General features: G+C 40.0%; 2 protein-coding genes across 3 annotated transcripts; both read left to right on the top strand.

Annotated features, from left to right (window-relative positions):
• Positions 1–301: 301 nt before the first annotated feature.
• On the top strand, positions 302–6050 carry LOC118359766 (DENN domain-containing protein 2C-like). Of its 2 annotated transcripts, XM_035738471.2 has the most exons (6): positions 302–1369; positions 2112–2204; positions 2707–2884; positions 3526–3567; positions 4400–4508; positions 5103–6050. In XM_035738471.2, exons 3-6 carry the CDS (start codon positions 2795–2797, stop codon positions 5126–5128), a joined length of 267 nt encoding a protein of 88 aa, XP_035594364.1. In that variant the 5' UTR covers positions 302–1369; positions 2112–2204; positions 2707–2794; the 3' UTR covers positions 5129–6050. The 2 variants fall into 2 exon arrangements, with proteins under 2 accessions (XP_035594364.1, XP_035594363.1); XM_035738470.2 differs by lacking the exon at positions 302–1369 and having other exon boundaries at positions 1415–2204.
• A 4284-nt stretch (positions 6051–10334) lies between these two features.
• On the top strand, positions 10335–13173 carry LOC118359765 (pre-mRNA-splicing factor SPF27). Its single transcript, XM_035738469.2, has 7 exons — positions 10335–10797; positions 11319–11411; positions 11577–11647; positions 11799–11960; positions 12218–12268; positions 12435–12515; positions 12611–13173. The coding sequence occupies exons 1-7, from the start codon at positions 10705–10707 to the stop codon at positions 12735–12737; spliced, it is 678 nt and encodes a 225-aa protein (XP_035594362.1). The 5' UTR covers positions 10335–10704; the 3' UTR covers positions 12738–13173.
• The last annotated feature ends 918 nt before the right edge of the window (positions 13174–14091 follow it).

Genomic DNA, 14091 nt, shown 5'->3' with positions numbered 1-14091 from the left:
TTCAAACGGCCTGTGACATGGTTTGTGAAATTATATAAAATGCGTGTGAATCCCAATAGAAAGAAAAAGGCATGTCCGGTAATATGGGTCATTAAAATATATATATATATATATATATATATATATATATATATATATATATATATATATATATATATATATATATTATAATTATGTCACAAAGCAGTGCTCCATTTTCCCTCTGACACTGAGAGGCTGCATTACAGTGACCTTGCCTAGTCTACTTAGACTGGTCTGTGCTCTTGGTTATAACAGGCGACGAAATTATACAATGTGTCAACATTGCTCGCTTTGCGCGCTGCTCCAATGTTACAAATGTAACAACTGAAGACTCGTCTGGGTCTGCATCCCCCCTCGCTATCACTGCTAAATTATATATATATTTTAAATGACTGCGGAATAGACACGCATGAAGAGTGGACGGAGAGAAGTAGGTGAGGAACTGATAGGGGATGCGGCTGGCTGATTACAGCTGCCACACGTGATATGCACATGAATGTTAAGTGGATATTATTGGACCTGCACATACAACAGACTAGTAGTTGCTTCAGTTCAAACATTTTAGAAAAAATCAGTAGTATCATATGAAACTGTACTATGGTATTCTAAAATGTTGGTATCATGACGTTTTTGTACCGTGATATTACAGTGGTAACCATGTGTATACCATGTGTAACAGTATAACTTTAAACCGTCCCCTCGCCCATACCCGGGCGCGAACCAGGGACCTTCTGCACACAAAGAAAACAGCCACCCCCGAAGCATCGTTACCCATCGCTCCACAAAAGCCGCGGCCCTTGCAGAGCAAGGGGAATTACTACTTCAAGGTCTCAGAGCAAGTGACGTAACCGATTGAAACGCTATTTAGCGCACACCGCTAACTAAACTAGCCGTTTCACATCCGTTACACTCACCCCCCCTTTTGACCTTTCTCCTTTTTCCGCAGCAACCAGTAATCCGGGTCAACAGCATCAATGTAACAGTATAACTTTAAACCATCCCCTCGCCCATACCGGGCGCGAACCAGGGACCTTCTGCACACAACGACAACAGCCACCCCGAAGCATCGTTACCCATCGCTCCACAAAAGCCGCGGCCCTTGCAGAGCAAGGGGAATTACTACTTCAAGGTCTCAAACGGCTAACTAAACTAGCCGTTTCACATCCGTTACACATGCAACACTAATATACTGTGTGTGTGTTTTCCGATCTTGGAGGAGGTAGAGAGGCGCAGGGAGATCTGTCCAGCCCTGGTGTCCCCCTTCATGCGTTGCGTCATGGAGGCTCCTTTTCCCGCCTCTGGACGCACCATCACACTCAGGAGCTTCCTCCCAGGCTCAGGAAATGAGGTAACACAATCACACCACTAAGAGGACCTCTAGGACTCCATGTAAAGAGTAACTACAGGGGAAGATGGGGCAAAAGTCTGTCCTCTCCTCCGTGACCCAGAAACTGCAAAGTGGTCGCCGTGTGTAGGAGAGTGTCAATTCATTAATAGGCGAACAGAGGAGTGTCTTCCTCTTCTCGATAGCCTCCTCCCGCCAAGGAAGCACAAGTGTATTCTCCCGGTGGCTAGCCTGTAAATGTTTCAAAATCTGCAACACCCTCTTTGAATCAGCTGTTTTCGTAAAGGAGAAAAGCATGTACACATTTGAAAACGATACACTACTTATCCCTTTACATATTAAATGTTTTGCACAACTAGCAACATTTTTACTGCTTTACACATTTATTTTGGGATTCAACCCCTGCAAACCAAATTTGCATGATGACGTGCTAGTGGAGGAGAGTCCCATTTCATACAAGCACATTTGTTTCCTCACCTCCTCGATTACATTTGACCTTTTTCAAAAGTAAGCAAGGATTTGAGCAAAACAAATAAAAAAATCTCCCAGGGAGTTCGGGGAAGTAACAAAAAAGGAAGTGACAACGTTTAGTTAAGTTCCTACCTCTTTATAGCAGACACTATGTCAACAACATCTGCAATCATGTGCAATGTCTCTGCCCAGCAATCAACTATTGTTGTAAGAGTTGTATTTGGTCAAATAACTGAGCAATAGCCAACCTGTGTGTTTGTTTGTGTGTGATCAGGTGCTGATGCTGTGCCGGCCGGTAGACTCAAGGCTGGAGCATGTGGACTTTGAGAGCCTGCTGTAGTGCCTGAGCGTTGGGAGACTCCTACAGGTATTTGCCTCTCTGCTACTAGGGAGGAGGGTCATCTTCATTGCTGACAAACTCCGGTAAGGAGTTCCCTCTAGTACACTGTTGTCTCCAGCTCGGCTTGGGAGACAGTAGGAGGGCAGGAACAGCAAAGCACTGGTCCAGGGTGGAATGTATCGTGTGCTTTGCTCTCCTGTTGGTCAGTGTAAAAGTACATAGTATTATACAGACTGTATGGACTCCATATATATACATTACATTTTTAACCTTCATTTAACTAGGCAAGTCAGTTAAGAACAAATTCTTATTTTCAGTGATGGCCTAGGAACAGTGGGTTAACTGCCTGTTCAGGGGCAGAACAACAGATTTGTACCTTGTCAGCTCAGGGGTTTGAACTTGCAACCTTCTAGTTACTAGTCCAACACTCTTAACCACTAGGCTACCCTACCTTGACATGCGTTGTCTGTAAAGTGGGTGCCTCTTCTCAGGAGTTGATCATCTCTTCATCCCTCTCTCTTCTCGTCAGTGTGCTGACTCGTTGTGGCCTTGCCGCGCTGGTGCTGTTCTACCAATTCACCTGGCAGCATACATTTGTGCCTGTGCTGCCCTCTTGCATGCTAGACATCAGCTGCTCTCCCACTCCCTTCCTCATGGGGGTGCTGGCGCCCTGCCTGCCCAAACTTCTGGAGCTGCCCATAGAGGAGGTCAGTGACAAAGGTCACCGTCTGATTCCCAGTGGCTAGTCACTAGATGGCCATGCTACAAAGGAAAAAATAAAATATTTAGTCAGAATTGATGATCAAGTAGTTCTTTGACTAGTTCTTTGATATAGGGTTAGGGTTACTTAGAATTCTGTTGCGCACAGTTGTTTACCAGACTTAAAGGTAGACTCTGCGATATGATGTACATGCAGAAAGTAAACCGCATAGGGGGTCAATTTTCACAACAACTAAGAGAGGTTAAGCGCAAGGTTCAACTTCTCTGCTGTTTTGGTCCTGTGGCTACCACGCTGTTTCAGCGTGATGTTGGCGAACCATTGCACATGCGCAGATACTGTGGGTGACCTGTGTGAGAGCGAATTGTTGCATCTCGCTCATCTCAATATCTGTGGTGCTATTCGTGGCAATGTCATTTCGCTGAGTACCTTTTTAATAAAGTATTTTACTGCCACCTAATGGTAGTTCTATGAACGTCTTTACAGTAGGACTAACAAACTGCAATATCAATCTGCAAACACTTACCAACAGTTAATGGTAGAAAGTCTCCGATGTCTAATTCAAAGCCCAATACTGCGTTCATTTTGTCATTGATAATTTAAAGGTTCTGTCTCTGTTTTGCATTCTAGGTGCTTATTGTGGATTTATGTACGGACAAATTTGTCAAACAGGTGTGTATTTAATTGCAACTCATGAAAGATAGGTGTGGTTCCAAACCACAACTGAATAAGGTATGACCAACACTTTGTCTGTGCATGTCTGCGTTCCAAGTGACAGTGTTGAATATTAATGCAACTTGATGATTTCACACATACCAGAGCTTGACTTTATTTTTTGGACTGTAATCCAAGTTCATATAGTGAGACTATTTAATAGTAGCAGCTATGGAGTTTCGCTTCTTTCTTACTCAGAGATCCTATTGGGCTGCTGATATTGGTGGCTAGTTTCGACAACAACCATTTTTATTGCATAGGCCAGGAATGTTAAACTTTGATGGAGGTGGAGGCCACAAAAAAATTGGAACTCATCATGAGGTGCTGCAGTGGCACGCGGGTCTGCAAACCCACATATGCAGTCAGGGTGAAAGTACATAGTGTAGTCTTAGTGAATGGTATTATACAGGTCCTAGCCTTTTGGGGGCCATTGTTAGACTAACTTACCCAATCTAAAAAAAAATGTGTTTGCTGACATAGGCTAATTGTGTGACTGTCAGTGACTGACATAATGAGATAAAAACAGCTGATGCACAACCAAATTTCTATTTTGAACCTTGTACATTCTACTATTCTAACTCAACGGTAATTTGAGACACTGACTGACACCAATACCCCCGTCCCCCCTAACAACAAAATGTATTTTGCAGGTCACCAGTTGCGCATCCCTGGCATAGGTGAATCACAGTACACGGGTAGCCAGTTGCCTTGTTTCACATCAGTAGTAGGCCATCTCTTGCATGATGTGAGTTTCCCTGGGCTGTCCTGTTAACTACTTCTTGTTTCCAAGCTTGTTGATGAGGACTGTATCTTGCCCAGTAAGCTTCAGGCTGCACTGCTGGAGATCCTGGAGGAGAGAGAGCAGATACTGAGGCAAGATGAAGGGGATTGCACAGGAGGTTTGCACAGCTACCTATTACTACATATTCATCTTGAAAAGGGCCTCGCAGCCAAAACATTGAAGAAACAATGTCTCCTTTCAGTCCCCTTGTCTCTCTGTCCATGTGTTGGATATAGGGTAATTGTATAGAAAGCCAATTCTTGAAGCATTCTTCACTCGCATCTTCATTTTAACACCATCACTACATTATTCATTTTAACACATCACTACATTATTAGTGACTGTCCCCCGCCCTATCTGTCCATCAGGTAGCGTAGCCTGCATCATTTCCAATCCCCCATATATATATACATACACATACCTATGTCATAAGGTTGTCATAAGGTGAATGCACCAATTTGTAAGTCGCTCTGGATAAGAGCGTCTGCTAAATGACTTAAATGTAAATGTAAATGTAGACATACATACTTTTTAAAAGAATATACCTTTATTATTATTCCCAGCAAACCCTACCGCCGATCCCCCAATTGAAGTAAACTAATAAACACTTCTGCTTCTACCTTCAATCCATACATCTTATACACATTCTACAGTCACAAGTCTACTTTACAATAGTTCTATAGGTAAATCATTTTGTCCATTTTATTTTCAGGGATGAAATTCCTACCGAAGAAGTGACAATGTCAGCTGTCTGGTTGAAAATGCTTCTGTAGGAGAAGATGAGGATCTTCCGCGGGATTGGCCAAGACGTGTGCAAATGATATCACGGATATAGATATGTACTTGAATCGATCAGAACATAACGGTGTTTGGCACATAGGCCCACAGTCTTAGATATAGGGCTCGGGTTGAGACAGGAGCATACTCTTCGTATTGCCCTAAAAGCACTCCACGGCAGAAGGAAGTGTGACTGTAATTGGAGGAAAACTGGAAATGTGCATTTATGTGCAAACACGTTTCGATGAAGACTTGACATGGCAGAAGAAAGGCAGGAACAACACCATGTACTTGTGAAATTTACACAAAACATTTCAGCTACAAAACTAACCTGTGCCTATTTCTGTTTTTGCTGTTAATTTTTAATCAAGTGTTTTGAGTGTTTGCTCTCAGTATTATGGATATAGTTATTTTTAAATTTAGTTTTGAACTTGTCTATTTGGAGAAAAATAAGGTAGGCTACTCTTTTTACCCTTCAGCTCTCTTTTATAAAACAATGTAAGAATAATTGTATGCATGATTGTAACTTTAAATATGACATCAGTTTTTAAACTGAGGTTAATGTATGTTTTCCCTGACATTTTGATGTCCTTGACAATTGTTCCAAGTAATGTTTGGATCATTAAGATAATACATTATATTGACATTTCTAACAGATTTTGAATAGCGCAATTCTGTATAGCTCATTCTGTAACAAAATATTTTGTTTACAATGTTTAGTTACTCTTAGTTACTCTGCATTGTTCGCATTGTGAACTTAATGTGACATTGTATGAACCTGTTTGAATACCTTAGCAATTTGATATGACAGATGAAAGCGCTTCACAAAGTTTGATAAAAACATGTTCCCATGTGGGTTTAAAAAGCCATAAACAGAGAACCAGAAACTAGTCACACCTCTATCCTATTGACTGAAGTACTTTTATATATATATATATATATATATATATATATATACACACACACACACAGTTGAAGTTGGAGGTTTACATACAGCCAAATACATTTAAACTCAGTTTTTTCACAATTACTGATATTTAATCCTAGTAAGAATTCCCTGTTTTAGGTCAGTTACGATCACCACTTTATTTAAAAAAGGTGAAATGTCAGAGTAACAGTAGAGACAATGATTTATTTCAGCTTTTATTTATTTCATCACATTCCCAGTGGGTCAGAAGTTTACATACACTCAATTAGTATTTGGTAGCATTGCCTTTAAATTGTTTAACTTGGGTCAAATGTTTCAGGTAGCCTTACACAAGCTTCCAACAATAAGTTGGGTGAATTTTGGCCCATTCCTCCTGACAGAGCTGGTGTAACGGAGTCAGGTTTGTAGACCTTGCTCGCACACGATTTTTCACTTTTGCCCACACATTTTCTATAGGATTGAGGTCAGGGCTTTGTGATGGCCACTCCAATACCTTGACTTTGTTGTCCTTAAGCCATTTTGCCACATCTTTGGAATTTGTGCTTGGGGTCATTGTCCATTTGGAAGACCCATTTGCGACCAAGCTTTAACTTCCTGACTGATGTCTTCATATGTTGCTTCAATATATCCAAATAATTTTCCTACCTCATGATGCCATCTATTTTGTGAAGTGCAACAGTCCCTCCTGCAGCAAAGCTCCCCCACAACAGGATGCTGCCACCCCCATGTTTCGTGTTTGGGATGGTATTTTTCGGCTTGCAGGCCTCCCCCTTTTTCCTCCAAACATAACGATGGTCATTATGGCCAAACGGTTCTATTTTTGTATCATCAGACCAGAGGACATTTATCCAAAAAGTACCATCTTTGTCCCCATGTGCAGTTGCAAACCCGTATCCTGGCTTTTTTATTGCGGTTTTGGAGCAGTGGCTTCTTCCTTGCTGAGCGGCCTTTCAGGTTATGTGGATATAGGACTTGTTTTACTGTGGATATAGATACTTTTTTACCTGTTTCCTCCAGCATCTTCACAAGGTCCTTTGCTGTTGTTCTGGGATTGAGTTGCACTTTTCGCACCAAAGTATGTTCATCTCTAGGAGACAGAACACATTGCCTTCCTGAGCGGTTTGACACCTGCGTGGTCCCATAATGTTTCTACTTGCGTACTATTGTTTGTACAGATGAACATGGTACCTTCAGGCATTTGGAAATTGCTCCCAAGGATGAACCAGACTTGTGGAGGTCTACATTTTTTTCTGAGATCTTGGCTGATTTCTTTTGATTTTCCCATGATGTCAAGCAATGAGGCACTGAGTGTAAAGGGAGGCCTTGAAATACATCCACAGGTACACCTCCAATAGGCTAATTGACATAATTTGAGTCGATCAGAAGCATCTAAAGCCATGTAATTTTCTGGAATTTTCCAGAAAGCTGTTTAAAGGCACAGTCAACTTAGTGTATGTAAACTTCTGACGCACTGGAATAGTGATTCAGTGAAATAATCTAAACAATTGTTGGAAAAATGACTTGTCATTCACAAAGTAGATGTCCTAACTGACTTGCCAAAACTATAGTCTGTTAACAAGAAATTTGTGGAGTGGTTGAAAAGCAAATTTTAATGACTCGAACCTAAGTGTATGTAAACTTCCGACTTCAGCTATATATATATATATATATATATATATATATATATATACACACACACACATATCTCAGTACAACTCAAAAGTTTAGAGGGGTTTTCTTTAGTTTTGCTATTTTCTACATTGTAGAATAATCATGTAGTAACCAAAAGTGTTCAACAAATCTAAATATATTTGAGATTCTTCAAAGTAGCCACCCCTTTGCCTGACAGCTTTGCACACTTTTGGCTTTCTCTCAACCAGTTTCATGAGGAATGGTTTTCCAACAGTCTTGAAAGAGTTCCCACATATGCTGAGCACTTGTTGGCTGTTTTTCCTTCACTCCATGGTCCAACTCATCCCAAACCATCTCAATTGAGTTGAGGTCGGGTGATTGTGGAGGCCAGGTCATCTGATGCAGCACTCCATTACTCTCTTTGGTCAAATAGCTCTTACACAGCCTGGAGATGTGTTTTAGGTCATTGTCCTGTTGAAAAACAAATTATAGTCCCAGTAAGCGCAAACCAGATGGGATGGCGTATCGCTGCTGAATACTGTGGTAGCCATGCTGGTTAAGTGTGCCTTGAATTCTAAACAAATCACTGACAGTGTCACCAGAAAAGCAGCACCACACCATCACACCTCCTCCGACATGTTCCATGGTGGGAACATCACATGCAGAGATCATCAGTTCACCTACTCTGCGTCTCACAAAGACACTGAGGTTGGAACCAAAAATCTCACATTTGGACTCATCAAACCAAAGGACATATTTCCACCGGTCTAATGTCCATTTTTCGTGTTTCTTGGTCTAAGCATGTCTCTTCTTCTCATTGGTGTCCTTTAGTAGTGGTTTCTTTGCAACAATTCGACCATGAAGGCCTGATTCACGCAGTCTCCTCTGAAGAGTTGCTGTTGAGACGTGTCTGTTACTTGAACTCTGAAGCATTATTTGTTGGGCTGCAATATATGAGGTTGGTAACTCTAATGAACTTATCCTCTGCAGCAGAGGTAATTATGGGTCTTTCTTTCCTGTGACGGTCCTCATGAGAGCCAGTTTCATCATAGCACTTAAAAAAAAAAAAAATGTTAACCTTTATTTTAGGCAAGTCAGTTAAGAACAAATTCTTATTTTCAATGATGGTCTAGGAACAGTGGGTTAACTGCCTGTTCAGGGGATTTGAACTTGCAACCTTTCAGTTACTAGTCCAATGCTCTAACCACTAGGCTACCCTGCTGCCCCACTTGATGTTTTTTGTGACTGCACTTGAAGAAACTTTAGAAGTTCTTGAAATGTTCTGCATTGGCTGACCTTCATTTCTTAAAGTAATGATGGACTGTTGTTTCTCTCTGCTTATTTTAGCTGTTACTGCCATAATTATGGACTTGGTCTTTTACCAAATAGGGCCATCTTCTAACACTACTGATTGGCTCAAATGCATAGAGAATGAAATAAATTCCACAAATGAACTTTTAACAAGGCACACCTGTTAATTGAAATGCATTTCAGGTGACTACCTCGAAGCTGGTTGAGAGAATGTCAAGCGTGTGCAAAGCTGTCATCAAGGCAAAGGGTGGCTACTTTGAAGAATCACAAATATAAAATATATTTGGATTTTTTTCACACTTTTGGTTACTACATGATTCAATGCTTTATTTCATAGTGTTGATGTCTTCACTATTATTCTACAATGTAGAAAATAGTAAAAAATGTAATTTATAAAATGAATGAGTCGGTGTGTCCAAACTTTTGACTGGTACTATGTATATATATTTAAAAAATTGCAAGTGAAATGTCCACCATACTTAAAAAAAAAAAAAATGTGCTCGTACTAAATGTGAGTGTGGTATTCATTCATGTCTCCACTACTGTCTCCAACAACATATTTTATATTTTATTTCCTAATGGCATGCTATTTTTGTGTTAATTAGTCCTAATGACCTGAACCAGGGTTTCCCAAACTCTGCACATTTTGGTTTTTGGCATAGCAGTACACAGTTGATTTCAAGTAAACATCAATCTTTTATCATTTGAATCAGCATTGTACTGTTAGGGCAAAAACCAAAACGTGCACCTCTTGGGGTCCTGAGGACCGAATTTGAGAAACACTTACCTAAATAAACTATTACATAATAAACACTTACTTCAGGATGCAAATTAGATATTAGATGTTGCATATGAAAAACGAATTTATATAAAGAACTACTCCAGGGCGTAGGGAGCGCTGTAAAACCAAAGGCCACCATCAAACGCCAATGGAAAATATGTTCAGCCTCCCGGAAGACAGCAGGAGCGAGTGGCCACAGATAGAACAATGAGACAGATCTTTCACCGGATGTATAAATGTGATGCATACTTTTGGCGTTTCCACTCATTACCAAATATAGAACGTGATTGATTTTGGCCGACATTGTGCAAAATTTCTCATCAATGAAACATTTGATCTCGATACAGTTTTCTGTTCCCAAAACTAGAATATGTTATGAACAGAGTGGACTAAGTGTAGTAGACTTTACCTTTGCAAAAGTTTTTTTTAAAATCGTTACTTAAAAGGAGTGCAAAGGAGAATTTAGTTATTGCACACGCGCACTTCAGAGGTGGCGTTCCCTAACGGAAATATGCAGATGTAGGCTAGAACGCGCCAATAGGATCTTGCAAACTCGTGTTAAACTCGGCCCACATCATTGCCTGTTCTCCCCTCTATGAGAAATTTGTTCCCATTGAAAACGGCTGGCTGTGGTCTATCTTGATTTAGTTATAAAAATCTCCGGCCGGCCACGTTGTTAGGATTCCACAAATGAGCACAGCCACAAAGTTAAAATTGGCTGTATCGTTAAAAAAAATCAGGAAAACGAACATTTGCTTTTTGATCATAATTTAAGGTTGGGGTTGGCAGAGGGGTTAGGTTTGAAATGATAAGACAAATTATATAAATGGCGGGGTTTATGACTTTGTGGCTGTGGTAACTAGTAAACAAACAACTGAACTGAATATGTCTGGAACTTCATCAGTAGCTGGTGAAGTATTTGTAGACGCCCTGCCGTATTTTGACCAGGGTTATGATGCAGTTGGCGTCAGAGAGGCGGTAAGTATCTGCTCTATAGGCATAGTTATCAGTTGCTGACTAACGTTTGATAGTCTAGCTATAGTTAGCTAGCAGGCAAGTAACTGACATAGTTAGTGCAATCAGGGATCCTTAGAACGTCCCTTACCTCACCTTAATCATTTCACATGTCAACTTTGTTTGGATGGCAACAATGAATGTACTGCTGGTGTACCATAACACTATCGGTGTGATCAAAGCGTAAGAGCATCTACTAAGTGACTAAAATGTCAACGTAAAATGGGGTGACGTCCCAAGGACCTATGATAGACATGAGTAAGCCATGGAAGCAAAGTAACGTTACCAGGCTACTGTGAATAAAAAAAGTATTATCTGGCTAATCTGGTCGTGTTAGAATCATGCCTCAAGCAACCGCCATCATCGGCTAACGGACAATAACATACAGTAGCTAGCTAGCCAGGTCACCCCTCAAAGAGGTACGAGTCTAGCTAGTTACTGTAGTACTATGCTGTCTGTTCATATGTATTCATTTCCATACATAGGCTGCAGCCTTGGTAGAAGAGGAGACTCGCAGATACAGACCTACAAAGAACTATCTGAGTTATATACCCACACCTGATTTCACTACCTTTGAAGTAAGTATCACTTACATGTTCCACATTCTATTAAAACAAAAATCCATAAATAAATATGCACATAATGTCATGCTGTAATATGCTTATGGATTTTGACTGTCAACTGTGATGGTCTACAATTATATTATGTGAAGCAAATACTAATGCGTACATATCACCCATCAGACTGAAATCATGAGGAACGAGTTTGAGAGGCTAGCAGCCAGGCAGCCTCTGGAACTTCTCAGCATGAAGAGGTCAACCCAGTCTACTCTTTTGCACATAGCAAAAAAAGTCCTGTTAAAAAATATTGCTAACATTCAATCACACATTCAGTTTGAAAGTGATTCATTTAAACCCTCGTTGTCCTGAGTGTATACCCAACTGTTTTATTTTTCACCTGTGCAGATATGAGCTTCCTGCTCCATCGTCAGGGCAGAAGAATGACATCACTGCATGGCAGGATTGTGTGAACAACTCCATGGCTCAGCTGGAGCATCAGGCAGTGCGCATTGAGAACCTGGAACTCATGGCACACTATGGCACCAACGCATGGAAGGTCTACAATGAGTGAGTCAGTGGCTGCTGCCTGTTCACAGTAGAGCTCTTCATTTATCTTAAAGTCCAGGAAAGAGTCACAGAGGAAAACCAAACTGATTTGACTTAACAAATGGGGCTCGATTAGTGATTTAAATCAGACGGGAAAGAATATCCTAGTTTTTTAAACATTTTTTTTTTTTAACACATGCTTGTCCTGAGGAGTAAAGTATAGGTTCACAGGAACTTTTTGACATTGCCTTAATATTGGTCATTATTTCACTCTACAGTAACCTGGCCTTTATGATTGAATTGGCTCAAAAGGAACTACAGAAATGTAGGTAAGTAAATGGTGTGAAAACATTCCGTTACGATTTACAAGTCATGTATCACATTCATGGTTAGCTTGTTTAGTTGTAGTTTTGGAAAGAGTCTGACAGACTTTCAACAAGCTTTCTGCATAATGTTTTTTTTAACAGCCTTTTCTGTTTGTGTTATTTTTTGCAGAAAGCAGATTCAGGACTTGAACTGGCAACGAAAGAATGATCAGCTTGCAGGCGGGGCCAAACTGAGAGAGCTGGAGTCAAAGTCAGTTCTGTAAATGTTGTATTTTTCATTACTGTTCTCTAAATGTGGTATGATTGTCAATGATTTTTTAAAATCCTTGCTATCTCTCGTAACAGTTGGGTGTCCCTCGTAAGTAAGAACTATGAGATTGAACGTGCCATCGTCCAGTTGGAGAATGAAGTTGGAAAGCTCAAACAGCAACAGGGTGACGAGAACAAGGAAAATATTCGACAGGACTTCTAGAACTCAAGCCTTGTGCGAGACCCCTTCTACAAAAAATTCAATGTTAAGCTTGCAGCTGAGAACAAACATGAAAAGAAAAGGACTCTCAACTTTCAGAAGAACATATTTGCCTTGGCTCCACAGTTTCTTTACATTAGTGTCAGACCGTGACCATTGAAAAACCATGGGCCGTGTAAAGAACTTTTTCATTGTACCTCGAGATCACTTAAGAAGTGAACTCTGGTCAATTTTTAAATGTTTGTCAATTTTAAGTAGTTCTAAATTGAGGTAGAGTTAATGATGCTGTCTACCAAATTCACATGATTTCTTCCCATATAGACAAGCACAAAAACATGCTAGCATGTTTAGAACATTTGTGATACAATAAGTTTTTGTACATGTAATATTTGTATTTTATTTTTTAAATAGACTTATAATAAAATGATGTTGAAACATGCGTGTTTGTTCATGGATTGGTTATGTCTACTGTCAAAAGTACTGCCAACAGATGGGCCCTGATTCTTGCCTGTAAAAAGCCTGTCAGTGAATATTAACCAAGTTGAAAATGAGAAGCTATAGAGCTCCACAGTGTCATAATACCAATCAAACCTGGAGGTCAAATGGAATTGGTTCCAATTGTAATTTCACCATTATTTTTTCCAAATAGGGATTTTAGAAACACTTAAAATAAGGGCTGTGTTTCGTGTAGGATTACCCTGGTGTGATTATTTAATAACCATGTAAATCTCAAACAAGGTGACTTATCAGTATATTCGGCTCTATTTACTCTCGATTCGAAAATGCTAATTAGCATGGAAGTAGACATCATGCAAAACTACAAATCCCAGCAAGCTCCTGCATGTCTTTGCTAACGGGTAATGTGTCAATTTAAAACTTGCACAAGACAGTTCATTAGAATTGTCAATTTAAAGAAATGTAGCCAATTTATTCATTACTCAATTTAGTTAATCCAGAGATTCTTACTTTTGCCTCGATTCAGCAGTTTTGTCCAGATTATCATGGCATTTGTAGTTTTTATGATAGCCACATTAGCAGCTAATTAGCGTTTCATTTTTGGGGGGTAAATACAGGCAAATAATTTGATAAAAGTCTCATTGTCCTAGAGAGACCTACACGGTTATCAAAACGTCACGCCAGGGTAAGCCTATATGAAACAGCCCTTTTTTAGTGTTTCTAAAATCCCCTATGGGAAAATGAATGGAACCATATCCCTGATTGACCGATAGGTATTATGACTCATACTATGGTACTCTATTGCAGAATTCCCTGCTGTCATATGACAATGAGTCAGGCCTAATATTTTTTTTGCGTGACTAAACTAAGCAAATGCTATTTTTTTTGTGCTTGAGATTAG

The sequence above is a fragment of the Oncorhynchus keta genome, chromosome 27, assembly GCF_023373465.1.
Source record: "Oncorhynchus keta strain PuntledgeMale-10-30-2019 chromosome 27, Oket_V2, whole genome shotgun sequence".
Classification (NCBI taxonomy): domain Eukaryota; kingdom Metazoa; phylum Chordata; class Actinopteri; order Salmoniformes; family Salmonidae; genus Oncorhynchus; species Oncorhynchus keta.
The sequence above is the reverse complement of the archived record's forward strand: the minus strand, read 5'-3'. Positions and strand labels throughout refer to the sequence as shown.